Source organism: Colletotrichum jinshuiense, chromosome 7 (genome assembly GCF_051148585.1).
Source record: "Colletotrichum jinshuiense chromosome 7, complete sequence".
Classification (NCBI taxonomy): Eukaryota; Fungi; Ascomycota; class Sordariomycetes; order Glomerellales; family Glomerellaceae; genus Colletotrichum; species Colletotrichum jinshuiense.
Window position 1 is genome coordinate 4,134,896 of NC_139314.1, and position 26,712 is coordinate 4,161,607.

At 56.1% G+C, this 26,712-nt stretch overlaps 5 protein-coding genes across 5 annotated transcripts; all 5 read left to right on the forward strand.

Moving 5' to 3' along the window:
• Positions 1 to 180: 180 nt before the first annotated feature.
• On the forward strand, positions 181 to 1,965 carry EsH8_VII_001083 (uncharacterized protein; the record flags this gene model as incomplete). The annotated part of the gene is made up of 1 exon (XM_083271216.1): positions 181 to 1,965. The coding sequence occupies one exon, from the start codon at positions 181 to 183 to the stop codon at positions 1,963 to 1,965; it is 1,785 nt and encodes a 594-aa protein (XP_083128773.1).
• A 1,573-nt stretch (positions 1,966 to 3,538) lies between these two features.
• EsH8_VII_001084 (uncharacterized protein) lies at positions 3,539 to 6,998 on the forward strand (the record flags this gene model as incomplete). The annotated part of the gene is made up of 4 exons (XM_083271217.1): positions 3,539 to 3,859; positions 3,973 to 4,406; positions 4,456 to 5,762; positions 5,812 to 6,998. The coding sequence occupies 4 exons, from the start codon at positions 3,539 to 3,541 to the stop codon at positions 6,996 to 6,998; spliced, it is 3,249 nt and encodes a 1,082-aa protein (XP_083128774.1).
• Positions 6,999 to 8,016: 1,018 nt separating this feature from the next.
• On the forward strand, positions 8,017 to 11,364 carry EsH8_VII_001085 (P-loop containing nucleoside triphosphate hydrolase protein; the record flags this gene model as incomplete). Its single annotated transcript, XM_083271218.1, has 4 exons — positions 8,017 to 8,056; positions 8,121 to 8,160; positions 8,221 to 8,337; positions 8,400 to 11,364. The coding sequence occupies 4 exons, from the start codon at positions 8,017 to 8,019 to the stop codon at positions 11,362 to 11,364; spliced, it is 3,162 nt and encodes a 1,053-aa protein (XP_083128775.1).
• A 2,566-nt stretch (positions 11,365 to 13,930) lies between these two features.
• Positions 13,931 to 15,229, forward strand: EsH8_VII_001086 (aspartic peptidase domain-containing protein; the record flags this gene model as incomplete). The annotated part of the gene is made up of 2 exons (XM_083271219.1): positions 13,931 to 14,666; positions 14,733 to 15,229. 2 exons carry the CDS (start codon positions 13,931 to 13,933, stop codon positions 15,227 to 15,229), a joined length of 1,233 nt encoding a protein of 410 aa, XP_083128776.1.
• A 6,144-nt stretch (positions 15,230 to 21,373) lies between these two features.
• On the forward strand, positions 21,374 to 26,258 carry EsH8_VII_001087 (uncharacterized protein; the record flags this gene model as incomplete). The annotated part of the gene is made up of 7 exons (XM_083271220.1): positions 21,374 to 21,555; positions 21,648 to 22,859; positions 22,927 to 23,144; positions 24,306 to 24,553; positions 24,622 to 24,859; positions 24,934 to 25,275; positions 25,372 to 26,258. 7 exons carry the CDS (start codon positions 21,374 to 21,376, stop codon positions 26,256 to 26,258), a joined length of 3,327 nt encoding a protein of 1,108 aa, XP_083128777.1.
• Between the last annotated feature and the right edge of the window lie 454 nt (positions 26,259 to 26,712).

Here is a 26,712-nt window from a genome sequence, read left to right on the forward strand (position 1 = left end):
TGTGAATGCTGAATAAGGGGGAGCAGGGCTGAGACTCACATTGGCGTCTTGGTGGCATTCAGAGACTCGAATTCCAGGAGCAGAAAGCTATTCCGACAGACAACTTCTTGCCAGCGGCGGCCCTGGTCAATCAAGCATCCTGTCCCAGAGACCTAGGGGCCACATTGCGCCGCGTCGACCATGTGGCTAATCGACACCCAAAAACTCACTTTACACCACGTCGCTGACCATCGACAGAATGGCTCACGTTCTTATGCTATTCTTTCCCATACATGGGGAAAGGAGGAGGTAGAGTTCCAGCACATGTCGAACCCCACCGCAGCCAAGGCAAAGGCAGGTTGGAACAAGATCAAGATGACTTGCAAACTGGCTCGCCCCAAATACAAATACGCTTGGGTAGATACCTGCTGCATCAACAAGAGCAGCAGCGCAGAGCTGACCGAGGCCATCAACTCCATGTACGCCTGGTATCGGTCGGCCGAGATATGCTACGTCTACCTGTCGGATCTCAGCCCGGTCCCTCAAGGACTGGCCGGGACCTATTTGTACATGTACCTTCGGGAGAACCTGCCCAAATGTCGATGGTTCACACGGGGTTGGACTCTTCAGGAGCTGATAGCCTCCAACAAGGTCGAGTTCTATGACAAGAAATGGAATCTCATCGGCGAAAAGAACGATTTGATAACCATCATTCAAGATATCACCCGGGTCGACATCAGCATCTTGAAAGACAACTCGGACCTCCAATCACTTCCAGTAGCACGCCGCATGTCCTGGGCCGCCGGGCGCAAAACCACGAGGGTGGAAGATATTGCGTACTGCCTCCTCGGCATATTCGATATAAACATGCCTCTGCTTTACGGCGAGGGTATGAAGGCCTTTCAACGACTCCAGGAGCACATTGCCAACGAGACGAACGACCTCAGTCTCTTTGCATGGCAACAAAACGTCGACTACAAAGTGGGCTCCGCCCCCGAGTTCAGCGGCATATTCGCCGAGTCCCCTGCCGAATTCTCGCATTGCTCTACGCTCATGAGACATCGGGATCGGTATCAGTTCAATAACGACTTCACAATCACCAACAACGGTCTGCGAGTGAAAGCCCAAAAGCTGAAAATGCCCGCAATTTCCACCTCGGACACGGCAAACGGAAATGATGTATTCTACGCCTTAAGCCTTCAATGTATTGAAACCAGCGTCCGAACCCAAGGCTCCCCGAAATGGCTGGCGATCTGGCTAATGAAGGTTGGAACGACATTCGTACGAGCAGTCCCAGATCAGGTCTATGCCTACAGCTCCAGGCTGCAATGGACCCAAGCGACAATTGAGACGTTTGATGCTTACATCCGCAAATCGCTATATTCACACGAGACCAAGAGACTAGCGTCCTTCATCGGAGCAAAAATTGGATTCACGTACGACTCGGAGCTCAAGAACATGATTGTCGCGACAACAGCGAACCCGTCCGAGGCATACGAACAGTCTTCCGTCGCCGACTTTGTCTTTAACTGCCATGGCCGCGACAATTTTGCTGCGACACACACTTTCACCATCTCATTCGGATTCCCACTACAAAGGGTTACCTTTGGGATCGTTTGCGGTCTTCAATGGGATGGCTCGCAGTGCCGGCCTTGGGCAGGGATATTCGACGAGATCTCTGTCAACGGTACAGAGTCGGAGCTCTTGATGAGATACACACGGCCAATGTCTGGCGTCACGGACGAAGAAAGACTCCTTGAGGTGCGAGACTATATGATGTGCCGGTATACCGACCAGTCAGGCCTTCACAAGTCTAGCCTAATGCCGAAGACGACGTCCGTCGTCCAGTTCGGCACCATCATAACGCATCGTGTTTGGATCGAGGCTGAGGCCGAAACGGTTAACAACTTGTCGTTTTCCCAGGGCTCGACGTCTGCATATGTGTTCAAGGTCCACTACCGCTCAAGTGTGCAGCAACCAGAGTGATGCATGGCATTGGGCACCTTCGCCGGCGGCAACGTTACGGTTGTCTGCCTGTTTCGTCATTGATTCCCTCCGTCATTGGTGTATTCGCTATTGAAGAGAGCAGAGAGAGGGAGCAGGAAGGGCGAGGGGATGTTACAGCGAGATGAAGATATCAGGAAGCATGAGTGTGCCGTCGATGAGCTGGGGAGATGATATGGCCTGTTCCAGCACGCCTAACTAAGCCGAGGCCTTTGACAACTATCGTGGGTTTTGGGGGTTCACATCACGACCCTGGCTTCGCATTCCCACAAATCATTGCAAATTTATGATTACGCGTCGAGGGTTCTGTCGACAAGGTACATGGTTTCTATGGGCGAAATCGGCAAAGGGTGCCGAAGCCGTCGAGGCGAGGCACTTGTTGGAATAATCTGTAATGGTCTTATCCTCGCATCTTTGGGGCGGCCGGGTAATTAGGGAACCAGAACAGCATGGGGCTGGGCGACTCGGCGGTCAGGGATATCCTGCTCGCATCTCCCATAGACAAATACTACGTGGAGATGTTGGCTTTGCGGCTAAATGCAACCTCCCCACTTCCGATGCCACGGATGGTGTTTCCCCGCAGCCATTTTACCGTGATATCGTGCAGATCAACAAATCTCCAAATGGACTGCTTTTTTGGAGTAGTTGTCCCGTCATTGCGTCCTTGTTAGATCCGTTCTAAAGTTTTGGTGATGAAGTGGTTGGAGTTCCTGGATTCCCGCCTGGCAGCTGGCGGACTCAATGGGTTGGATGGTAATGAAGGGTAGGCCCAGGGCCGGACTTATATTCCTTGCGGCAACTTTTGTCTTCGGTAGTTGTCTCCTAGCTTGAGAGAAATGTGGCTGGTCCGATCAACCGCGTGGGGTAACCCTTGGAAGCCGCTCGCTTCGAACAACCGGCGCGCCGCGCTGCGGGGAAGCTCGACTCAAGCATTATGGAGGTTGGGGTCTCGTGGGTTCCGTCACTGGTGGAACAACGGCTTTTCTTCCAACTGGGGCCAAGGCGAGAAGCACGCCGGCCCGTTCGATGGCCTATTACGAGAATATTGGAAGTGGCCCTTTTACCCGTCGCTCAGGCACGGCCATCCCATCTCTAGCCTGCTGCTACCCCGTCCCCTGACGTCCCTGCTTGCGCTCCTCGAGCCATTATTGGCCGTGAAATTTGTATCCTGCGTCGTTGTTGTCATCAGACTGCTGCTTGTGCTGCTCGATCCCACCTCGCCATGCCTGTTGAATCTGCTTCCCCATGGAATCGTCATCCCAGGCTGGTTCTCCAACCGTTCCTGGTCAGAAGGTTGTATCGTGCCACCCAGCTGGGTGTTCTACGTAATCTTGTAGTTATATAATAGCTAGAGCTCATCCCGGAAACCCTGTCGCTCCTCTTCGATCGTTACCGTGCTCTCCGCTCCTCGTTTGCCGTACGAGGTGTACAATTTCGAGACGTGAGCTTGCCAAGGCCACGATCTGCGTTCGACACCCCATCTTCTTCGGAGCAACGGCCAGGCCAACTCCAGAAGTTTTGTTACTCTGGTCCGAAAGACGGAGTCTGTCCAGCAATGATGGCTCTCGTAAACCTCAAGTCCATCTCGCTGGTGGCGCTCTCGAGCCTGGCGCCTCTGGTGTCGGCTCTGGGGCAAAAGCAAATCATTTCGTTTACTGGCGGCTCGGATACCCTACAGATCGCCGGCGGGGATGTTGGGACAGGCCAGATTCTCGTGTCTAGCAATGACTACTGGGGCGTCATTCGAGCTGCTGGTGACTTGGCGTTGGACTTTGGCCGCGTCACGGGTACCAATTACACACTCAGCAACGGTGCGAACGGTTCAGAGCCTGCTACCTACACCTTCTCTCCGGTAGACGTCAGCAACAACACTGTTGTACGTTTCTCGAACTTCCTCCCTGCAATTTGCTTTGTAAATGAGTGTGGCACCAATCTCCGCGATTGGGTTAAAGAAAGATACAAGAGAACATTGGATGCTGACCATTACAGTACCGCGTCCAAGATGAACAGTCCTTCTCCGGACCCAATTACACCGACTCGACGCCCGGAAGCACAGTCATAATCGCTGGAACCATTGGACATTCTCAAGTTATCGATGACCTCATCAAAGCTCAGAAGCTCAACGCCAGCGAAGTCGAGGGACAATGGGAGTCTTTTGTAAGCCAATTGGTCCAGGACCCCATTCCGGGATGCTCTCGCGCTCTCGTCATCGCTGGCAGCGATCCTCGAGGCACCATCTACGGCATCTACGACGTAAGCGAGCAGATTGGCGTTAGCCCTTGGTACTTCTGGGCCGATGTCCCTACCAAGAGGGCGACTGAGATTTACGTTCTGCCCGAACGTAAGGTCCAGGGATCGCCTTCAGTCAAATACCGTGGTTTCTTTCTCAATGATGAGCAGCCGGGCTTGTCCAGCTGGGTTTCGTATGTTATGATATTATCAAACTGATCTCCAACGCTAATATATATACAGAACTCGATGGAACGATACCTGGAACAATGCCGCAGGATACAACTACCACTTCTACAGCCTGGTGAGCGAGCTTTTGCTCCGTCTCCGCGCCAATTACCTCTGGCCGACGCTCTGGGGCAGCATGGTCTATGTCGATGATCCGCTCAACCAGCCCCTCCTCGATGCGTACGAGGTTGTCCTTGGCGGCTCTCACACGGAGCCCCTGATGCGTGCCCAGAATGAGTTCAGAACATTTTACCAGGGCCAGTGGGCGTACAATCTCAACAACAAAACCATTGACGATTACTTCCGATACGGCGTGCAGCGCGCCAAGCCGTATTCTCGCAACAGTTTGTGGACGATGGCCATGCGGGGCACGGGCGACACGGCGATTGAAGGAAACTTGGGCGTTGAGGCAATCGTTGAGATGCTGGAAGAGCTTGTACAAAACCAGCGGAAGATTATCGCCGAAGGACTCGAGATTGAGGACGCCTCGGAGGTTCCGTCGCTATGGTGTCTCTACAAAGAAGTCCAGTCGTACCAGGAGAAGGGACTGCACGTGCCCGAAGACATCACCCTTCTCTGGGCCGATGACAACTGGGGTAATGTCCGCAGGTTGCCTCTGGCCAACGAGACTGAACGCAGCGGCGGCGCCGGTGTTTACTACCACTTTGACTACGTCGGCGACCCGCGCGACTACAAGTGGATCAACACCATCCAGTTGGAGAAGACGGCGGAGCAGATGTCCCTGGCTTATGCGCGAAACGCCCGAAGGATCTGGATTGTCAACGTCGGCGACTTGAAGCCCCTCGAGATCCCCATCAGCCACTTCTTCGACCTCGCATACGACACGGAGCGATGGGGCGCCGACGGCACGGAGGAGTGGCTTGGGTCTTGGGCCAGCAGGGAGTTTGGCGGCAACCACGCGTCCAACATCACGGATATCCTGACGCGGTACGGCATGTACGCCGCCCGCAGAAAGTTCGAGCTGGTCGAGCCCAACACTTACTCCGTCATCAACTACAACGAGGCGGACGCCGTGCTGGAGCAGTGGGCTGTTCTTCATGAGGCAGCGCAGGCCGTATATGATTCTCTGGATGAAGAGTACCAAGCGGCGTTCTTTGAGATGGTTCTGCATCCAATCTCGGCGGGTGAGATCCTTCACAAGATTCAGATAAACGGAGCAAGGAACCAGCTGTATGCTGGTCAGAAGCGAAACTTGGCCAACGATGTCATTGATGAGTCCAGGGCTCTGCTCGATGCGGACGCCAGCCTGACCATCAGGTGGAACGAACTCCTCGATGGCAAATGGCTGCACATGCTGGATCGTAAGTGAGCCCAGCTCCCCTATAAGAGGACGACACTGATGCTTAATAGAAACACATCTTGGCTACGACGGTTACTGGCAGCAGCCCATGCGAAACACCCTCCCTGATATGCGCTACGTCCAGACAGCTTTCCCTTCGCTGGGCGGCCAAATCGGTGTGGGCGTCGAGGGCTCCAACGCCAGTGTCCAAGGAGACGACAAATGGCACACCAACTCGGCCAACGATCTTGCTGTGCCCCCTCTGGATCCTTACGGCGCCATCACGCGCTACTTTGAGGTCTTCACTCGCGGTACTAAGTCGTGCCCCTGGGAGGCCAGCCCCTGGCAACCGTGGGTCAAGCTGTCCCAGTATAGCGGCAGTGTTGGTGGTGACAACGGCACTGACAGCCGTGTCTGGATCTCGATTGACTGGGAGAATGCGCCTGCAGCACCCAACGCGACACAGGTTTACATCAACGTCACGACGCCGTGTCGCGACGTGGAGAGGTATGCCGGGCAGGGACAGCGGGTCATCGTGCCGGTGGTCAACCGCGCGGTTCCCTCCAACTTCACTAAGGGCTTTGTCGAGTCTGATGGGCATGTGTCTATCGAAGGCCCGCATTATCAAAACATTATCGAGCCGACAAGCAACAGCCCGTCAAACTCAAGCAGCGGCGGCAGCAACAAGCTCGAGTATCACGTGTTTGAGAACTACGGTCGCACGCTGGGTGGTGTAGGCTTGTACCCGCTAGAGTCGGAGAAGGTAAAGCTCGGAGAGGGCCCGGCCTTGGAATACAACCTGTACTTGTTCACCAACACGAGCAAGGCCAATGTCACGCTGTACATTTCACCGGCGGCCAACTACCTTGGCGACGGCAACCCTCTGGAATATGGCATTTCTCTCTATCCAACAGGCGGCGACGAGCCGCAGCCCACGACGGTGCAGCCGGTTGGCAAGACGCAGGGCCAGAGCATGCCCGAAGGATGGGGGTATGCCGTGGGTGACGCCGTGTGGGGACTCAATGGCAATCACACGACAACCACGTTCAATGTCGTTCAGGAGGGCGCGTACACGCTTCGAATCTGGGCGCTTCTGCCAAACATTGTTGTGCAAAAGATTGTGGTTGATCTCGGTGGTGTGAGAAAGTCGTACCTAGGACCCCCCGAGAGCTTCTTGTTGGGACGGGACGAGCAGGGCGTCAGCAACCGGACGGCGTTCACGAGCACGCCTGGGGTTGTTGGGGGCCATGGGAACTAGAACCCGACCAGGCCTGCATAGAAGAGGTCATCCAGTGGAGGGGACAAGACGGTGTGGGCAACCAGCATCATGACGGGGGTGGGATGTTTGCGGTTGTGGCTGGTGTTGTCTCGACAGTGTTCTGGGATGGGACAGATGGATGGGCAGCGAAGTGAAACGAAGCAACAAAACAATGGCCAAGCAAGAGTCATAGCCTACCTAGTACCCAGATTACTCTCCAGTCAAGTGGAATTTTTAATGGGATTTCATCTGGTCTCATGTGCAACGGGCGTGTTATGGTGGTGGTTTGTTTGGAGAGGCCTTCTTTGTCTCCGAGGTTTTTCATTGTTTTTGTGGCTGAAAGAGTGAGCGCCAGCCTCATCCCATCTCAGCCCACCTCGGCCCCTCTCGGGTCCACTAGTCGGATGTGGCTTGACAGGCACGGGCGACCCTGATTCGCGATTGCGCACGTGTAGTGGAGCATCGACAGAGAGAAAGCGGGTGCGGTGCTCCACACCTTCCTCGCTAAAGAGGCTCCCGGTCGTCAGGGACAACGGCGGCACTCGGCCGTCCCAAAAAAACAACAAACGTCAGTCAGTCACGACTCACTCCAGCCCCAGCCGAGAGAGAATTACGTGGGACCCTTCAAGACATTCACACGTCCGCGTCCACGTCTGGTTCTCATAATCTCTTATCCATCTGCAGCTGCATCGCCTTCGCACATCCACTCTCCCTCTTCGACCGGCCGCAGGAGAGAGAGAGAGAGAGCTCCTTCCTCCCTCACTAACCAACAACAGCACATCTGCTTCTCTACCTGTTCTCTTAATCTTTTCCCTTGCCCTTTTTCGCATGCTTGGTCCGCGCTGCAAAGCGGCTTTGTTTATTTCTTGATTTCACCCTTTTGCTGCGCGCCCCCAAACTGGGACGCAGGAGGCTCGACTTGTTTACAAGCTTGGATTGAGCAGACGGGACGAGCCCGGCCACCATTAGCAACAGACGACACGATACAGATACAGAAAATCGACAACAAACAGCAAACATGGTCGCTGATCCTGGAGCCTCCTCCATCTCGGTCGCAAGTTCGTCTTCCCGTCGTTGCCTCGTCTCTGCTGCGCGTGAATACTGACCTTGGCAATCATCTAGTCCGAGTGCGACCGTTCACGATCCGAGAAGCTGCACAACTGTATGTAGAGCCGTGGGAGTGAGAATGCGAGTCTAGGACTGCGACACTAACTGCGTGCAGAGTTCGCAATGACGAGGGCACCGTCTTCCTCGGCGACGGCTCTCTTGCCGCCGCGCCGCCTAAGCTCCAGAGGGGCGGTATCAGACCTGTCATCAAGGTCGTCGACGACAGATGCTTGTGAGTGCTACATATCTCTGCAATCTTTTACTTCTCCCCCCTTCCTGACACCCTTTCCACAGAGTCTTCGACCCGCCCGAGGACAACCCTGTCCACAGATTCGGGAGATCTGTTGTGCCCAACGGCAAGAAGGTCAAGGATCAGACCTTCATGTTCGACAGAATATTCGACGAGAATGCCACCCAGAACGACGTCTACGAAGGCACCACAAAGCAAATCCTCGACAGCGTCCTCGACGGCTACAATGCCACTGTCTTCGCCTACGGTGCCACCGGTTGCGGCAAGACGCATACCATTACCGGCACATCACAGCATCCAGGCATCATCTTCATGACAATGCAAGAACTGTTCGAAAAGATCAACGAGCGAAGCCAGGAAAAGACCACCGAGATCACTCTGTCTTACCTTGAGATCTACAACGAGACCATCCGCGACCTGTTGGTTCCCGGAGGCAGCAAGCAGGGATTGATGCTTCGGGAGGACACGAACCAGGTTGTTTCGGTCGCCGGCCTGACGAGCCACCACCCCAAGGACGTGCAGGAGGTCATGGACATGATTGTGCAGGGCAACGAGTGGCGCACAGTATCGCCCACCGAGGCCAACGCAACATCATCCCGATCCCACGCTGTTCTTCAGATCAATGTCGCTCAGAAAGACCGCAACGCCGACGTCAACGAGCCGCACACCATGGCCACGCTCAGCATCATCGATCTTGCCGGTAGCGAGCGTGCCAGCGCCACCAAAAATCGCGGCGACCGCCTGCTTGAAGGCGCAAACATCAACAAATCCCTCTTGGCCCTGGGAAGCTGCATCAATGCCTTGTGCGACCCTCGCAAGCGCAACCACGTACCATATCGCAACAGCAAACTGACTCGACTCCTAAAATTCTCCCTCGGCGGCAACTGCAAGACGGTCATGATTGTGTGTGTCAGTCCTTCAAGTGTCCATTTCGATGAGACACAAAACACCCTCCGATACGCCAACCGCGCCAAGAACATCCAGACCAAGGTCACTCGCAACGTCTTCAACGTCAACAGGCACGTCAAGGACTTCTTGGTCAAGATCGACGAGCAAATTGCTCTTATCAACGAGCTCAAGGCGCAGCAGAAGGATGCCGAGAAGATCTTCTACGCCAAGTTCCGCAAGCAATTGGAGAAGCGCGACTCTGTTGCCCGCGAGGGTATCCAACGCATCCGTGTGGCCTACGACAACTCTGCCAATGATAGACAGGACAAGATCAACAACATGAAAAAGCTGAGGGCCTTCGAGAGGCGCATCGGTCTTCTTTCCGCCTGGATTGCGTCCTTTGACACCATCTGCGACCAGAGGGGAGACGAAGACTCGATGCCCCCACCTCTCGTTGCCATCCGCAAGACTGCCCAGGGCGTAATGGTTGAGTTGGAGCACAGCCGCCATCACATTCACCAAAAGCTGGAGAACTCCAACTGGGAGAGGGCTATTGACACTGCGCTTCACCACAGCATCAAGCAGCTGCCTGGGGGCGACGCAGATGCTGCCGAGATTGACCTTTTGTCTCGCGAGGCCGAGCTTCTCAAGGCCAACTTTGGAAGGGAAGCCAACAGGGATGTCCTGGAGATGGACAAGGTGGGAGATGCAGCCATGATTCAAGTTCTTTTGACTGCCCAGTTCGATATTCTGGCGTCGCTAGAGGATACGTTGGCGATGAACGAGGAGGACGCCGTGACACACGCAAAGCAAATTATCAACCGTTTGCTGGAAGCAGGTTTCTCAGCAGCGTCCCATGTTGTCAAGCCCGACGGCGCCAAAATCCCCGTGGAAAGATTCTCTCCCAGCAAGCGAGGTACTCCGAAGCGCAAGAAGGCAGTCATCAACAACGCTTCTCCTATCCGGCAACCGGCTTTCATCCCACCTCAAGAGCCCGAGCCTCAACCCCATGCTTCTCCGATGAAGTCGTCACCCCGTCGTAGGAAGGCGGGTGCCCCGAGAAGTCCCCGCAAGGCAATCTCGTTCACGCCCGTCAGGAGAAAGTCCGAGGCAAAGCGAGGGGTGCGCTGGAGGGATGATGAGACAGAGCAGGGAACGCTGGCGGATTTCGAGAAGACACCCAAGAAGTTCGAATCGACGCCAGAGACCAGTTCCCCGGACAAGGCAACGCTGAGGATGCCGGCGCTCCCATCCTACTTGCGAACGGCCTCGCCCAGTTCCGACACGAGCCCGACCTTGGAGCTTCCGGAGTCTTCGGCCATCCCACTAGCCAAGCCCAACAGATTCCAGGCCGGCTTCTTGACCAAGGGCCGCGTGTCATCCATTGGCTCTGGATCTCCGACTGTGCCAGTGCCGACAATGTCGCTGCCGTTGGGTTCCTCTCCATCTTCAGACAGCGGAGATCGCGTGCTCCCCCTGCGCGCTCTGGACGTGCACCGTTCCTCGAACCTGTCGCCGCCGGCCTTCCGCTCTAGAATTGCGAGGGCCAGCCCGCCCCCGAGAGTATCCCTGTCGGGACTTTCTGCCGACGAGAATAACCCGCCCTTGTCGCGCAATGCCTCCGAATCCGACTCGGAGTCTCCCAGCATCGATCCTAGAAAGATTCGATCGGCCTTGCACTCCATGAAGAAGGTCCGGGGCGAACACCGCCGCATCTCGTCCGTATCGGGTGCGGGAGGATCCAACACAAGGCGCATCTCCTCGGTTAACTCCATGTCCTCAAACCATCGGGCATCGTCCAGCTTCTCGGGTCCTTTGGCTAGTAACTCCAACGGAATTTCCCGACAGCGACGGGCCAGCGCGGAGCGAAGACTCTCCCCACCCATCACCTGCTCGCCGCCCGACTTCCGCAACGACCGCGCATTCACGGCGGGACAAGCAAGGCGTATGCACCTGGGAGGCAGCTTGAGGCTGGAGGGCGGAAGCCCTCAGGCGCCTCAAGGAAGGATCGCTAGCGGCGGCGATTTCAAGAACCGACGAATTACCATCGGCAGTCTAGCCGCCAACGGAAAGATTGAAAAGGGCCATGCTCCCAGGCCCAGCGTGGCGGGATATCGCTGATTTTTTCTGGTTTCCATCATACCCATTTGGTTGTCGCGAAGAGGCGACGGGGAGTCTTTGGTTGTGGTTCTTTCCTTTCCGTTCATCGGCGTTGGGCACTCTTCAGATACTAGTTCTCATCGAGATTCTTTTGGCTGTTTTTCCATCGCCTGGCGGGTCTGGTCGAGGGCCCTTGTATGGTTGTTGTATCAATAGGTCGCGATCTGGGTATATTCACTATTCATCTAATGACAATGCATTAAGAACAAGGAGTTGGTTACCAGTGACATGCGGTAGCGTCCGGGCCGCCAGTCGGCCAAGTGGTCGAGCACACAACGGCGGGACATTTGCAGCTCAGTGAGGTTAGGTTAGTCAGGGAGCTAGTTGGTCGTGTGTCGTATCCGGGGGGGCTCTATAGCAGCGGCCGTTGACGGACCCTCAAATGACAAGGACGCAGATCATCACAACAACAAAGCACGGGCAACAAAGACGTTGAACTAAGCTCCACTCCACACTGCTATTAATCAGGGAGGATTGCTTGAACCGGCAAACGGGTGGGCCGGCGATAAAGGCAATGGATGGCATTACCTAAGTTGCTTCGCGGTACGTAATGGAATCGCCGCTTTACCTAAGAGCCACCGCAGTGACCGCTCCAGGGAAGACCCAAGTTGGGGTAGCTGAAGGTTCTGCGGCGCCGCAATCTTTATTCCAATCATGCTTATTCCTCTGACTTTCGCCAACCAAATGCTTATCGCGCTCCTTTCGGCAGAGCGGTGCGGGTAGATTGCGCGCGATCCCCCTGGGAAGGGGGAACTGACTGAGTGGTTCGCCTCCTTTCAGAGACTCGTCTGTTTTCCTTATCTACAGCATGGGGGAACCGGCTCGGTCGGCATCGACCTTTGGAACGTCGCCATTGAGGCAACTCGCCGCTCTCCTACCCTTCCCCTCTTCTGCGATGACGAGGCGTCGGACGCGAAGATGAATGAGGAATGTGAAAAGGACCAGAGCCACGAGAGTTCGCGCCATCGACAACGTTTCGTCGAAAGTGTGTGTGTGTATTCAGCTTGACGATGCACGCGAACTTTTGCAAAGGGCAACCTCGTCTCCCCCCCCCAGTCACCACCCCGCTGGGCAAATACGCGTTCTCCTTTGAGAAAAACCAATGCTACGAGAGGCAGGGTGCAGGCCGGAATAGCCGCAGCACGTCATGACAGGTCGACAAGCCGGTATCGCCAAGATGGCAGCGAACAGCCGAATCCCGCCCTCTGGAACCGTTGACACAGAGAATATGCAGAGTGAATCCCTCAAGCATCCCCCGCCCCAGGTATTTGCCTTCCTTCCCGTCTTGGCTTCGATCTCGTACCTGGACGGCCCCGGACTGGGCGAACATGGAGTGAGTGTACAGGGGGTTTCGAGGTCGCAATCACAGCTTGTGGCACACCTCCGGGATTGCGGGTGGGGACTTGGCGGTAAAGCTTGTTTCGATGTACCGAGGCGCAATGCCCAACGAGACCAATCGAGGAGGTGAGGCTCGCCATCAGGCCAGGGCGGAGGGCATGGGTTTGCCTGGTTGCGCCTCGGAGCCCCATGGGCCATGGCCCGTGATGTGGACATGCGACTCCCGGAGCCATGTCCCGAGTAGGTAGGTGGTTTTGACGTTCGACTCGAGAGCACTCCGGGGCTATCGCGAGGATATACCAAAACACTCTAGACGACTATGCCGTCCCGCCTCCGGATTGGCCGTCTCCTGTCCGCCCATCTCCCCTCCCCGCCGCGGTGGCCCCCCATTCAGCTGCTCAGTCATATGCCTTTCTATTTCGTCTCTCCTTCTCATCTCAGTTTCCGCCCCTAGAAGTACGGAGAGCGGCGGAACCTCCGACCTGCTGTTTTCCATCTAGTTTACCGCCGTTGGGAACCTGTTCTTGTGACAAGCTTTTGTCAAAAGTTCCCCTCCCCTGGCCGGGAATAGGTTGGGCTTTGCTACAGCACTATAGGAGAGGGTCCGTTGTCAAGCTCCCTAGTCCTCTATTGAGGCTAGTCACTCCCGTGAATGATCGGCGTAATCATCTACCGGTCTGTTTTTTTTTTTTTGTGCCCTACATGCTATGCTACTGGCTGCATACTACAACTCCTTAATCATCCAAATCTGGACCCTCAATTCTCTCGTCGAACCACGATGCATTGGACCTTGAGCCATGTCGCGTCATATCGAGTCGTGTCAGGCAGCCTGGCTAAGGCACGATGTTCCCTCTTGGAAGGTGGTATTCTCCCCCGGCTAGCTTGTGCCGGACATCGTGATGGTTGTCGACCTGATGATGCCCCTAGTTGTTCGAATATCGGAAGCTCGTGAAGGAGTCACAGCTGCGAGTAATGTCGCCATAGTCCAGTCGGGAGAGTGATCCATCTCCTGTTCGGACAGCCTGGATTGGGGAACTGACGACGAGGATATAAACCATCCCGTCTCTCGCTCTCCCATTCTATCTTGCTTCCTCATCCTCATCGGTCTCTTCCCGTCCTCGTCCTCATCTCCTCCTCTGCTCTCTCTCTCGGCTTCGTTGCTCTCGATCTCTCGTGTTCTTCGCCCACCATGACTGGCTCCACCTTCGTCTCGGCCCTCACGGCCGGCCTCGCCCTCGTCTCCTCGGCTGCCGCCCTCCCCGCCGGCGCCCAGCAGAACGGCGGCTTCAGCGTCGAGCAGATCCGCAACCCGCGCTACGTCCGCCACGGCCCCCTCGCCCTGGCCAAGGCCTACCGCAAGTACAAGGTCGCTCTCCCCGCTGACCTCGCCAACGCCGTCGCCAACATCACCGCCGGCGGCCTGGCCGAGCGCGCCACCGGCAGCGTCGCCGCCAACCCCCAGGACTACGACGTTGAGTACCTGAGCCCCGTCCAGATCGGCACCCCGGCCCAGACGCTCAACCTCGACTTCGACACCGGCTCGTCCGACCTCTGGGTCTTCTCCACCTCGACCCCGTCCAGCCAGCGCAACGGCCAGACCGTCTACGACCCGAGCAAGTCCACCACCGCGTCCCGCCTCTCCGGCGCCACCTGGTCCATCACGTACGGTGATGGCTCCAGCTCCAGCGGTATCGTCTACAAGGACACCGTCACCGTCGGCGGTCTTACCGTCACCGGCCAGGCCGTCGAGGCCGCCTCGACCGTGTCCGACTCCTTCACCTCCGAGAGCGACCTGGACGGTCTCCTCGGCCTCGGCTTCAGCAACATCAACACCGTTGAGCCGACCCAGCAGAACACCTTCTTCGACACGGCCAAGTCCAGCCTGACTTCGCCCCTCTTCACTGCCGACCTGAAGCACGGCAAGGGTGAGCATTCTTCCTTTTTCCATGGGGGAGGTTTTTTTGTGATATACTGACGATACGTGATTTCAGCCGGCAAGTACAACTTCGGTTACATCGACACCACCGCCTACACCGGCTCCGTCACCTACACCACGGTCAGCAGCGCCAACGGCTGGTGGCAGTTCACCTCCTCCGGCTACCAGGTCGGCTCCGCCAGCTTCGTCTCCAGCTCCATCACCGGCATTGCTGACACCGGCACCACCCTCCTCCTGCTCCCCAGCGCCGTCGTCACGGCCTACTACAAGCAGATCACCGGCGCCAAGTACGACTCCTCCCAGGGAGGCTACACCTTCCCCTGCTCCGCCACCATCCCCGCCTTCACCTTCGGCGTCGGCACCGCTCGCGTCACCATCCCCGCCTCGTACATGAACTACGCCCCCATCAGCACCAGCACTTGCTTCGGCGGCCTGCAGAGCAACACCGGCATCGGCATCTCCATCTTCGGCGACGTCGCCCTCAAGGCTGCCTTTGTCGTCTTCAACGGCGGCACCAAGCAGCTCGGCTGGGCTGCCAAGACCCTCTCCTAAACGGGGGGAAGCAATCGAGATGGGAGGCGGTTCGGCCAGACGTGAAACCCGCAGAATCCGGATTTGAGGACCGAGAACAGAGGACGGAGGACCGAGGGTTTGTTTGAATGGCCGGCGAACATCGAGACCATAGTCATGTGACGTACAAGTTTACCAATTCTTAAACTTTAATTTCTCACATCTCTCATCACATTGGTGGATCATGAGTGAACGATGACGGCGATGAAGGAATGTTCTTTTTTTGTGGATTAGTTGGCAAATAGAGGGCCTCGACGTCTGAATGGCGAGAGCACGCAAAGCACGCATTTTTCCGTGTACGTATTCGTAAACTTGGGTACCTGACTTTTTCCGTTCCATCTGACTGCTGCCGAACATTGCAAATCATTTCAGCCCTTTTCCGATATGCCAAGAACTATAATTCCCCATGGGCGCGACGTGTTTGGGCCGCTAAAAAAAAATTAAGAGAACAAGTCTCCATTCATCCACACCCATTACCGCCCACGTTCCCCATCTTCCCCCCCTCCCCCTCCCCCCCAACCCTCACCACATCTATATATTGGCGGCCTTGGCATGCGGGAAAAGCCATCTGGCTCTTGGCGTTCTCTGGCATCTCTCGTCAAGATTTGCCCAGACCTGCACGGTGCGGTTCGCAGCCCCCCTCCCCTTCGCCGGCTGATGGCCAAGGTGGGAGAGAAGAACAGGGTGTGCGCCTGTGCGGTCGGGCTCGGGATACCGAGGTGCAGATGGGGTGGCTGAAGGGAAGAATGGATGTATGGATGGATTTCGAGCAAGGGCTCAGTGCCAAGAGGGATTGGCCAGGGGGGGGAAAGCAGGCGAAAGAGAGAGATGAGAGATGAATCCACCGCGTGAGTGAGACGCTGAGTCGGACCCCGTCCTCCTTTCGCGCTTCTGCGGCGCGCGGCCGGGGGGGGCGGGTTTCTCGTCGCGACGGGGAAATTCTGTCACCGCATCTTGCTTGGGATGAGGGTTTTTGGGAGAAATGACCGCGACTGGAAATGGCGCCCTTCATCTCATCTGAAGATCGAAACCCTCCAATGAGGACAAGTCGCTTGGGCGACATATAACGCATTGAGTTCCCGCTCTGCTTCTTGGCATAACTCTGAATCGGGGGGACGGTATTACGGTACTATCTCGCATTATGACGATCAACCACACGAGTCCATTTCATCTATACTGCAGCGTCCATCTTCGCGCCGAGGAGGCGATGGAACTTCGGCACTCCGATGCCAGGCCCTGGTCTCGGCGGATGCCAAGCAAAGTGTGTGCTACGATTGAGGCGATATTGGCTGCGAAAACTTGTCTGTTGGGCTGCAAATCACAATGCGATTCTCGCCGCCTTTGTCTAATCGGGGACTCCCACCTCCCCGCCGCCCTCGCTGCAGACTGAGTGGGTGTCCATCTCGGATTTAATGGGCAAGTGATGGTCAGCAGCTTTGCAGGTCACTTGCCGGGCGAGCCAATCCAACCACGGATTCGCGGTGCGCATCCATTGCCTGGATTCCAACGAAAAGTCTGGAACCCGCTCAAGTCGATCATCTGCCTCCCGCCGCAGTAAAGATTCCGTGCGCGGGAAGTCGAGAACGGCAGCGTGACGGGCCTCCGGACGAACCAGACGATTAGGCCATGGCAAAAGACGGGAAGGATTCTCTTCCTACGGGGGGTTTCAGCGTCTACGAACGAAATACCCCGCCAATCCATTGCCGCTCCAGATCGCCATTGATTCGCGGTATCCCTTGTATTTGATGTTTTGAGAATGCGGAGGGACGGGGTTTGTTTGGCTGTGGGAGGACAAAGGAGAGACTGCCCGGTTTTGCGATGGTTGGACGGCCGCGCCGCCGAGGGGTTCGTGACTGGTTCCATGGTATGCCTGGCCCAAGCCAGTATTCCACATCAGGTATTGGCCTATATTGATACGGGGCGATGAAGATTAGCTTGTTTGCTCTCTCAAATTTGACAACCGTCTTGGGTGCCTCCACATTTGGTCACCGCTCATAGTCTTGCGGTCAAGGACAGGCACCCCGCCGTCCTGACAGCTTGCCCTGGAGCGCCAAGTCATGTCCTTTGGGGGTCTTGGAAGTAATAGCAAGTTTCTCTCCCGTCAAGGTCCTTTATTTCACCATATGTTCGTCGTCGTTGGTGTAAGTATACATGGTACAAGTGTAGCAAATGTTTTGGTTGTTCTTGGCATGTTAGGAGGGCTTGTTGTCTTATGGCCCAACCATCGTAGTGGGCAGAGTCGCGTTATAACGTGCTATTGGCGTTCAGTTGATATGAACGGGGTTGAGGTACTAGCCTTCGTGCGACATGGTAGGCGTATGCGTATAGAGAGTTCGGTCTTAAGCGTGGCTCTGTTGCTGCGGATAGTGACAACATTTTGGCGATCTAAGCGTCGGTATCTGGACTGGCCGGTGTTTTTGTGAGTTTGCGTGACGTCGGGGACTTGGTCGCGGGTCGAGGTGAAGTATTCTTTGCCCCAATGAAGGTCTTCGAGATCGTCGATGAGGTCTTCAACGCCGCGTTGCTCGTGTCTCAGGCTTGGACGCCCGTGCTGGTCGTGAACGAGCTGACTTACACTACTGCAGAATGAAATCGACATTAGCATCAACAGTAATGGGCTCACTTGTTACCATGATGGCCACGGGCCAGGCGGAATTTGTGACGAATGTCATACGAACGACTCTGCGATCACCGCCGTTCACTGAAAATCGTGGGAAGTCGATCATTTGCTATTCAAGACTGGGCAGTTTGCTGTGGGAGAGAGGGATGAAGAGAGGTTCAAACCCGACCTCTGCCCCCAGATTATGGCGTCAAGGAGCCCATACCACGACCAACCCTTGAATCATACGAGCCCCTACTGCTCGCCGTTCTGCACGAACCTGCGTCGAGCTTGTTCATACACTGGAACAGCAACCACGGGGCGGCTTGCTGACGATGCATCTCGTTGGGTGGCATCCCGGATCGTCAGGAGGAACAGGTCAGATACAACCCAAGAAGCGAGGCTTGAATTGGCTGTCTTGGCATGAGGCGCAACAGGTGGTGGTAGAATGCGCCGATTTGATCGCCGAGACGACCACCAAGACAGCAGAGGGGTCGGGAAGTAAGGGGGCACGGAGGCTCTTGGAGGTGGCTTGCAGGCCTTTTCAACGTCAAGTCTTGGAAGTTGAAATTCTTCCGTCCTCTTATTCTACAAGATTTCGGGTCTCTATGACGATGAATCGGGACGACGCTAGCTTCATGTCACAAAGCACATGCAGGAAGAGAGGGCCCCACGATGTCCTAGAGCAGCACCCCGTGAGGCTCGGGCTTGGGCAAAGGTAAGGGGGAAGGAGGCGAGGGAACCTGCACCAGGAGTGCATCCGAGCCCATGCGGTCGGTCGTCGACCGTGGGGTATAGAGCTCGGCTAGTGCTATATTGGTATATGCGCAGAGATGCCAGCTAAGGCAGTGCAGGGCGTGACAGGTCTCGCAGGGCCCAAGGACTCGGATCCGGAACCCGACATGAGGGCGTGGTATGTGGCATCGCATGATGTTGGTCGAGGTTGAACAAGTGGCTACCTAGCGGCCTTGTGCCTCAGACATACTTGGAGTACACGCACACGTCGACGAATAGGCGCGACTAAAGAAGACGATGTGAATTAATGTACCAGTTAGAATATTAAACATGCATGAGTGTGTCCTTGGAATCAGACTAGTGCGATCCAGGTCTTTCAGGTCAGAGACGCAAATGAATTTTTCCGTCAAATGAATGCGCTTCAAGACGCAACGCCAAGCCCCGTGGTTTATCGCCACAAAATTCGGGGTGCTGGAAGAGGAGGTGAAGGATGGCTTGGGTTAGGGGTTATTGGCACACGTCGACCGTGTTTGGCGGGTTTGATCGAATCGGGACCCGTATCACCTGGCGGAGTCATAGAAGCCATCCACGAATGGTCATATGAGTCGTGATTGGGGTACAGACAAGTCGGATTACCAGGAAGAGCATGGAGCGCTTGTTGAAGTAAAGACACGAGCACGAGCAGACGAGACTTATCCTGCTATGGACAAGCGCCAGCCGAGACACAGTCTGTCTGTCTTACAGAAAAAGAGGAAGAGAGAGAGAGACACCGATACAGTAGATGCTGATTCAGCCACCCAGAGTTTGTCTCTCGTTTGTTTGTTTGGTGTGGTTCATCCGTCTCTGGTTCGTTTCCGTGCCGGCCCCCATCCCCTCATTTACACTAGCACGCACCCCCCGCGATCCCCAATATTTCTCCATCCTCTCCATCCCCCCATTCCAATCACTCGCGCCCTTTCTCCGCAGAATCCACCAGATGGGATGGGTCGACAAATGGGTTGCTGGTTGGAGCAGAAAGCGACATGGAGGTGCAAAAGAGTGTGGCCCGAAGCCCAACTAGACTGGTCGTTATTAAAGACTATTCCCACGGAGACTTGATCTTGTACCTTTGTACATCGTCCCATGCCTGAAATTGTACCCTGTCGGCGCATACGCACCGCAGACGAGACTAAACTCAGTCCAGCGCACTAGGCCCGTCTTCCCTGTCTTCATCCATTTTCCGGTCCATACAACCCCATGCTCCTCTTCCTCTGCCTTTTTGCCTCGTCTCGTTGTCATCGCGACCTTCCCCACCCCCACCAGCAGCCTAAATTCCGTGGACGAAATTCTGTGATTGAAACGATGGAAGCTGCATCCTCCAGCGTATCACGCGCCGTCGTTGTGGCAGGGAGCGGCCCATATTTCGGCGGTCCCAACCGTAAAGAGGATGGGCCGGCGAGCTCGGGGACTCTTCATCCTGCCGGTCTCTTGTTGCCTCGCTTGCTACACCTCGTAAAGCTGGGGGGCGTCTGGGGACTGGGGAACGGGGGACTGGGGAGTCCTCCCTAGCTTCTGGGGGCCCCAGAGCGCGACGTCTATTGCTGTTAAGGTTGAGCTGTTAGCACTGCCGCCCCCGTCCTGCAAGCTAACGCCCGGCCTGTTATCACGAACCCATCAAGCGTTGGAGGAGGTGGACACGCCGTATATGGTTATCCCCTCATCCCATTTCCTCAATCCCACTTCCCGGTTCTACCTGGCATCCTCAAGCTTTTGGGCAACATACACGGCAAAAGCTTAGAGGCGGCCGAGACTAGAGTCAAGGCCACCAAGCCCGTCGCTTAGGTCTTGTTCAAATCTTGAACAGCTCGTCGCTGCAATGCTGATCCCCTTGGCTCGCGCCGAGCGACCTGTCGTCCGTCTGACTGAAGTTCCATCCGGATATCTTAGCTTGCCCAGCCCAGCTTCTGAGACTAGCCCAGCCATGCCATGCTTGTTGCTGCATCCCATCCGGCCACCACCACCACCTACCACCACCACCACACGCACGCACACCCACACCGAATGCTTGCCATGTCCCACGCTTGCCCTGAAGCCTCCAATTACAAGCCCTGGTCGGCTGATCGCAAAACCGAAAATGTCCCCTCCACCAAGGCCAAGGCGCTCCTCTGCCGCCCCCGTCGGTCCAACGCCGTCGGGTTGCCTTCCCGCCTTATCTGAATGGTGGAAAATCATATGGATAATTCACCGTCCGTCTTGGTACTCGTTGAGGCTCGATTTCATGGGGTTCAGAGGCACAGATGCGCGGCCGGACGAGCTAGGCCACACAGGATGAGGCAGGGGTTTGGACTGGACGACGGGGCTGGACTTGGGACGCACAGGAGCGACTGCGACCAAGGCTCCGGACGGAGAAGTACGCAGCACGCAGTGGGCAGCATGTACTCAACCCACACTACTCTGCTACATGTGAGAAGGATGGCAAATTGCGCTGACTATTTTAGTTGTGAGGGGTTCCCGGCTACATCTGGGGTAAGAAGCGACCTCCAGACCAGCAAGGAAGGAAAACACCGACCCGGGCCTTTGATATATCAGGGCATCCATCTCCCGTTCTCTGTTACCCATTTTCCTCTCTTCCTCGCTTCGTCCCTACATCTTCAGCCCATCACCACCCCCTCCACCTCGTAAGCCGACTCCCCATTGGCTCGAGACTCAACCGCAAAGGGTGTTCGTGTCCCCGTCGGCCAACATACTCTCGCTGCAGTAGCAACACCAACTCGCCAAAGCCTGGCTTGTTAACCGAGAAACAATTGCCCAACATGACGACCATGCAAAAGATTCTCAAGAAGATCGTCCACAATGACGCCATGGACAGTGATCCCGCAGAGATCTACGGCTGGAGAGTCTTCGCCCTCGCCGCCTCCGCCTGTTTCGGTGCCATGTCCTTTGGTTGGGACAGTTCCGTCATCGGTGGTGTTGTCGTGATGAAGCCCTTCCAAGAGTACGTAAACCCCCAAAAAAGAAAAAGAGGCGACGCACAAGCAATGCTAGAACCAACGTTTTGAGCCCACAACTGACCATTCGCTCTTTTAGTGACTATGGCCTGTCTGACAACAGTGCCAACGTTGACTCCGCAAACTTGGTTGGCAACATTGTCTCAACCCTCCAGGCCGGTTGCTTTGTCGGCGCGCTGGCTGCTTCTCCCCTGACTGACAGATACGGCCGCAAGTGGTGCCTCGTCGGCGTCGCCGCCGTCATTCTCCTCGGTGTCGTTCTTCAGGCCGTCTCTCTCGGAAAGCTCGCTCCCATTTTCGTTGGCCGCTTCATCGCTGGTCTGGGTGTCGGTGCCGCCTCCAGTATCAACCCTCTCTACGTCTCCGAGAACGCTCCCCGTGCTATCCGTGGTCTCCTTACCGGTCTTTACCAGCTATTCATCGTCACGGGTGGAATGATTGCTTTCTGGATTAACTACGGCTCCGAGCTCAACCTGAAGGGCAAGACCCAGTACATCTTCCCTCTCGCTATCCAGGGACTGCCTAGTCTTCTGCTGCTCATCTGCATGCTCTTCTGCAACGAATCGCCCAGATGGTTGGCTCGCCAGGACAAGTGGGAGGAGGCCAAGAAGATCCTCGCCACCCTCCGCAACCTGCCCGAGACGCACCCATACCTCGAGGACGAGTTCCAGGAGATTATCGACCAGCTCAACCACGAGAGACAGCTCATCGGCGACGCCACCTTCCTGAAGATGCAGAAGGAGATGTGGACCGTCAAGGGTAACCGCAACCGTGCCCTGATCTCCATCTTCCTCATGATCTGCCAACAGATGACGGGAACCAACGCCATCAACACATACGCCCCGACCATCTTCAAGAACCTGGGAATTACTGGTCGCTCCACCTCCCTCTTCAGCACCGGTATCTACGGAATCGTCAAGGTCCTCGCCTGCATCTGCTTCTTGCTCTTCATGGCCGACTCTCTCGGTCGTCGTCGTTCGCTCCTCTGGACCTCCATCGCCCAGGGCTGCTGCATGCTGTACATTGGTCTCTACGTCAGAATCTCCCCGCCCGTTGCGGGTCAGCCGGTCCCCGGCGCCGGATACATGGCTCTCGTCTCGATTTTCCTGTTCGCCGCCTTTTTCCAGTTTGGTTGGGGTCCGGCCTGCTGGATCTACGCATCTGAGATTCCGAGTGCCCGTCTCCGTTCCCTCAACGTCGCCCTTGCCGCCGCCACCCAGTGGCTGTTCAACCTCATCGTCGCCCGTACTGTCCCCAACATGTTGGCTACCGTCGGTGCTCACGGTTACGGGTAAGTGATTTCCTCCCTCCGATACTCGTCATGGTTGAAAAGCAGAAAAGAACTAACATCATCATAGAACATACCTCATCTTCGGCAGCTTCTGCTTCTCCATGTTCTTCTTCGTCTGGTTCTTCGTCCCCGAGACCAAGGGTGTTTCCCTGGAGCACATGGACGCGCTCTTTGGCGTCACCGACTACGACTCGGACAAGAAGTTGGCCGCCGACAACATGAGCGAGACCAAGGGCTCCCCCGAGATCCAGGTCGAGTCCACCAACCCGGCCTATGCCCACGTCCGTAAGGAGTCGGCCTGAGCGGGACGCGTCCATGAGGCTATACGTAATGTCAATGGCTGGAATATGTGAGCGGTTTTGCATTTAGATGAGATTTAGAAAGGGGACGAAATGCGCGGCGTGAAGTAGCGGCCTGCACGCGGTTGTAGGCTTTTGATACCAATCTTTTGAGCTTTTGCGCTACGGCACAGGCTTTTGACGACAGCTCAATTGAAAATTGAACATAAAAATCGATATCGTGCAATTTGTGACAGTGTGAAGACGTGACGCTTTCTGTCTACCAGAAAAAATCAGTGGGAAGGAACTTTTACCCTTTTGATCCCCCTGCTTGGTCTTGGAAGACCAGTAGTGCCAAAGGCAATGAGCGAGACATGTTTTTGTGTGGGTAACACGAGCCGAAGCGATGGGATTTTACTGATTAGATTGTACGACATTAAACCTCATCTTTATCTCGCGGCTGAGACAGCATGAAGGGGCGGCAGTCGGTGTAACCATTAACATGGCGGGCCTCCATCCCTTCGCAAAGCTCTTCTCAACTTGTAAAGGGTCCTGTTGACTTCCAAACAAAACCTCGAAACATCCCAACCATGGACTTTGTAGGATGAATGGAAACGGATTTCTGCATTTTCTCAATTAGTCAAAGTCTTGTATTTCCCCCCCTCCAATGTTTGGTTCTCGTTGCTATGTTTCCCTCCCTCAGCCGCAGTCTTGGTCCTGATGGCGCCTAGGCCCAAATACCCAATCTTCAGCCTTGGGAGCCATAAATGCCGTTGACACTAAGCCAGTTCCTGTCAAATCCCGACGCCCACGTTGCTCTAATGGTTACCGTCTTCAGCCACCAATACCCCCTTCATGCTCACGCGGTACCTTTATTCCCTCTCCCAAATCACCAGTTAGCACAAGCGATCTTGGAGAGCTGCCGTTCTAAACTTTCCCCAAAAGACGTCTAGGTGGCTTATGATGTTTGAATTCTACATCATTTGAGGCGCGCACCGGCTGCTCTGGCCACTATTCCGTCGTCTGCTCATGCACTATGCCGTAAATCAGGGGAAGTTGGCTTGTCTTGGCATATCATATTCAATGCGAACCGCCATGTGAAGTTCCATTACAGAATGACTACGAATACATCGACCCCTTTGTACATCAGCCATGACATATGTATAAGTGCCTCAAGCCCCAACGTGCTCGCAATTGCACTCGTTGGTGGTCTTCACCGTCATCTTGTCCACTCTTTCCAAGATGAGGTCCTTCTTCCCATCTGCCGCCCTCCTGGGCCTGTTCGCCGCCGCCCTGCCAGCCCATGCCCAGAACCCTCACCACGAGATCGACCCGGCCGTCTTCTCTGGAATCTCCCCGAGCACCGAACTCGTGTGGCATGACTGCTACACCGTCTTCAAGTGCGCGCGACTGACCGTAAGCCGGCAACCAATGGCTCTTCATCTCCTTGGGATCCCGCCTCCTTTCTTCTAACAACAACATAGGTTCACGCAAGGGTCAAAGACCCCCGGAAACCCAAGAAAGTCAAGGGCAACTGCGGGCAGCCGACCGTCGACCTCGCCATCGTCAAGCTCCCCTACGTCCCTGTTCCCGGCGGCCCTCCCCATCAAGGCGCCGTCCACGTCTCCCTAGGCGGCTGGAGCTCGTCTTCAACCAACTTCCTCGTCCGCTTCGGCGAGGACTACGCACCCCTGTTCGCCGGTTACGACCTCCTTGCAATTGGTAGTTCATCATCCACCCAGCCCTCCCCCCTTCCGTTCCCTCTTCCTTGCCATCGCCGCTGACATGAAGGACAGACTACCGCGGCTGGGGCTGGACGACGCCGTCTTTCCGCTGCTTCACGACCGAGGACGAGCGCAGAAAGTTCGCCCTCTCGGAGCCCCAGCTCCTCGGCGCCGACGACGCCGCCTACTCCGCCAGGGAGGAGCGCGCGGAGGCGTTCGCCAAGAAGTGCAAGAAGAACGGCGAGGACGTCGGCCGGTTCATGGGCACGTACGCCAGCGCCGTCGACCACTACGCCGTCATGAGGGCCGAGAACCGCACCAAGATGGGCTTCTGGGGCGTCTCCTCGGGCGCGCACCTGGGGCAGACGATCGCGCAGGTGTACCCCGAGGTCGTCGACAAGTTCCTCTTTGAGAGTGAGTTTTTGGACTCCTGCTCCTACAACTCCCATCCTGTCCTATTTTAGTTTGATTTTATGCAATGTAAACTACGTCGCTGACTTGTTCTCCAAGGCCCCGCCCCGTCGTCGTGGGCATACACCACGACCATTGCCCAGCCGTCCGGGATCAAGGACGCGGAGCGCGGCCTCGACGCCTTCTTCTACACCTGCCTCGGCGCGCCTTCAACGAGTTGCGCCTTCGCAGCATCCTCGACGACGGCCGCCCAGCTCCGCGCCCGGTACACCGCCCTCGAGGCCAAAATCAGGACCCAGCCGCTGACCGTGGCCGGCCTCGAGAAGAAGTTCGACTGGTCGGCCCTCCACGCCTTCATCACCCTAGCCCTGCACGGCCCCGGGTTCTTCCCCGTGCTGGGCGGGGTCCTGTCCGAGGTCGAGGCCGGGGTGGCTGGCGGCTGGATCGGCTACGTGATGGCGAGCGTGCTGAACCAGCCGCCCGCGCCGCTGCCGCTGCTCACCGAGGAGGCCCCGTTCGAGGGAATCTTGGCCGGCGTCTGCATCGACGAGGGCAGACACATCAAAAACAAGGACGAGTTCGCGTCCTACTACAAGAGCATGGCGGACGCCGCGCCCAGCGTGGCGCCCGTCTTCGCGGAGTGGCGCCTCGTCTGCTCGAAATGGAAGATCGACCCCGTCAACCGGATTGACGACGGCGACGCCTACGGCGGCCCGGTCAGTACGCAGGGCAAGGTCGTGGTCCTCAACGGCGTGGGCGACCCCGCGAGCAGCGTCGAGGGGGCCAAGGGCGTGGCGGCGAGGTTCTCCCCGAGCGTGTTCGTCAGGAACCTTGCTGCCGGGCACACGAGCTTCTCGGCGAGCAGCAATTGTCTGTTTGGGGTGTTTTACACGTTCTTCGTACTGGGGATTATGCCTGCGGAGGGTACCACCTGCGGAGACCTCTTTGCACCCCCGTTCGGGGTCCAGCTGCCCTCCAGCTTCTAGATTGCTGCCGGGCTCGGTCTCTGCGGTTCGGGGCCGGGCGGTGGTTATCCTCGCTGTGTGTTGGCTTGAAAACTTCTGACATATCCCTCCTATTGTCGCTAGTTCAGCTTTAATCTACATAAACGGTTCACCTGATTTGTGTAAAATGATCAGTGCTCTTCCACGAGTGCTGGGCAGCAAGTCTAGCACGAGACTGCAGCCCATATAAGAAAAACTCAACAAAGCATTAAACATTCACATGGAAGATAGTAAAGAAATCGCATGATGCTTCGTAATGGTCCACATGGTGGCCAGGTATATTGCTAAAGCGATACCATGCTATCGCAGCTGGTTCATCCGAGAAACGCCAGAAACAACCCTACCAATAACTTGATTGGCCCCAAATGCCCCAGCCGACCCTTCGACTTTCTGTTCCCATGCCTTGTACCTTTTCCCCTTAAATGCTGGACCACAG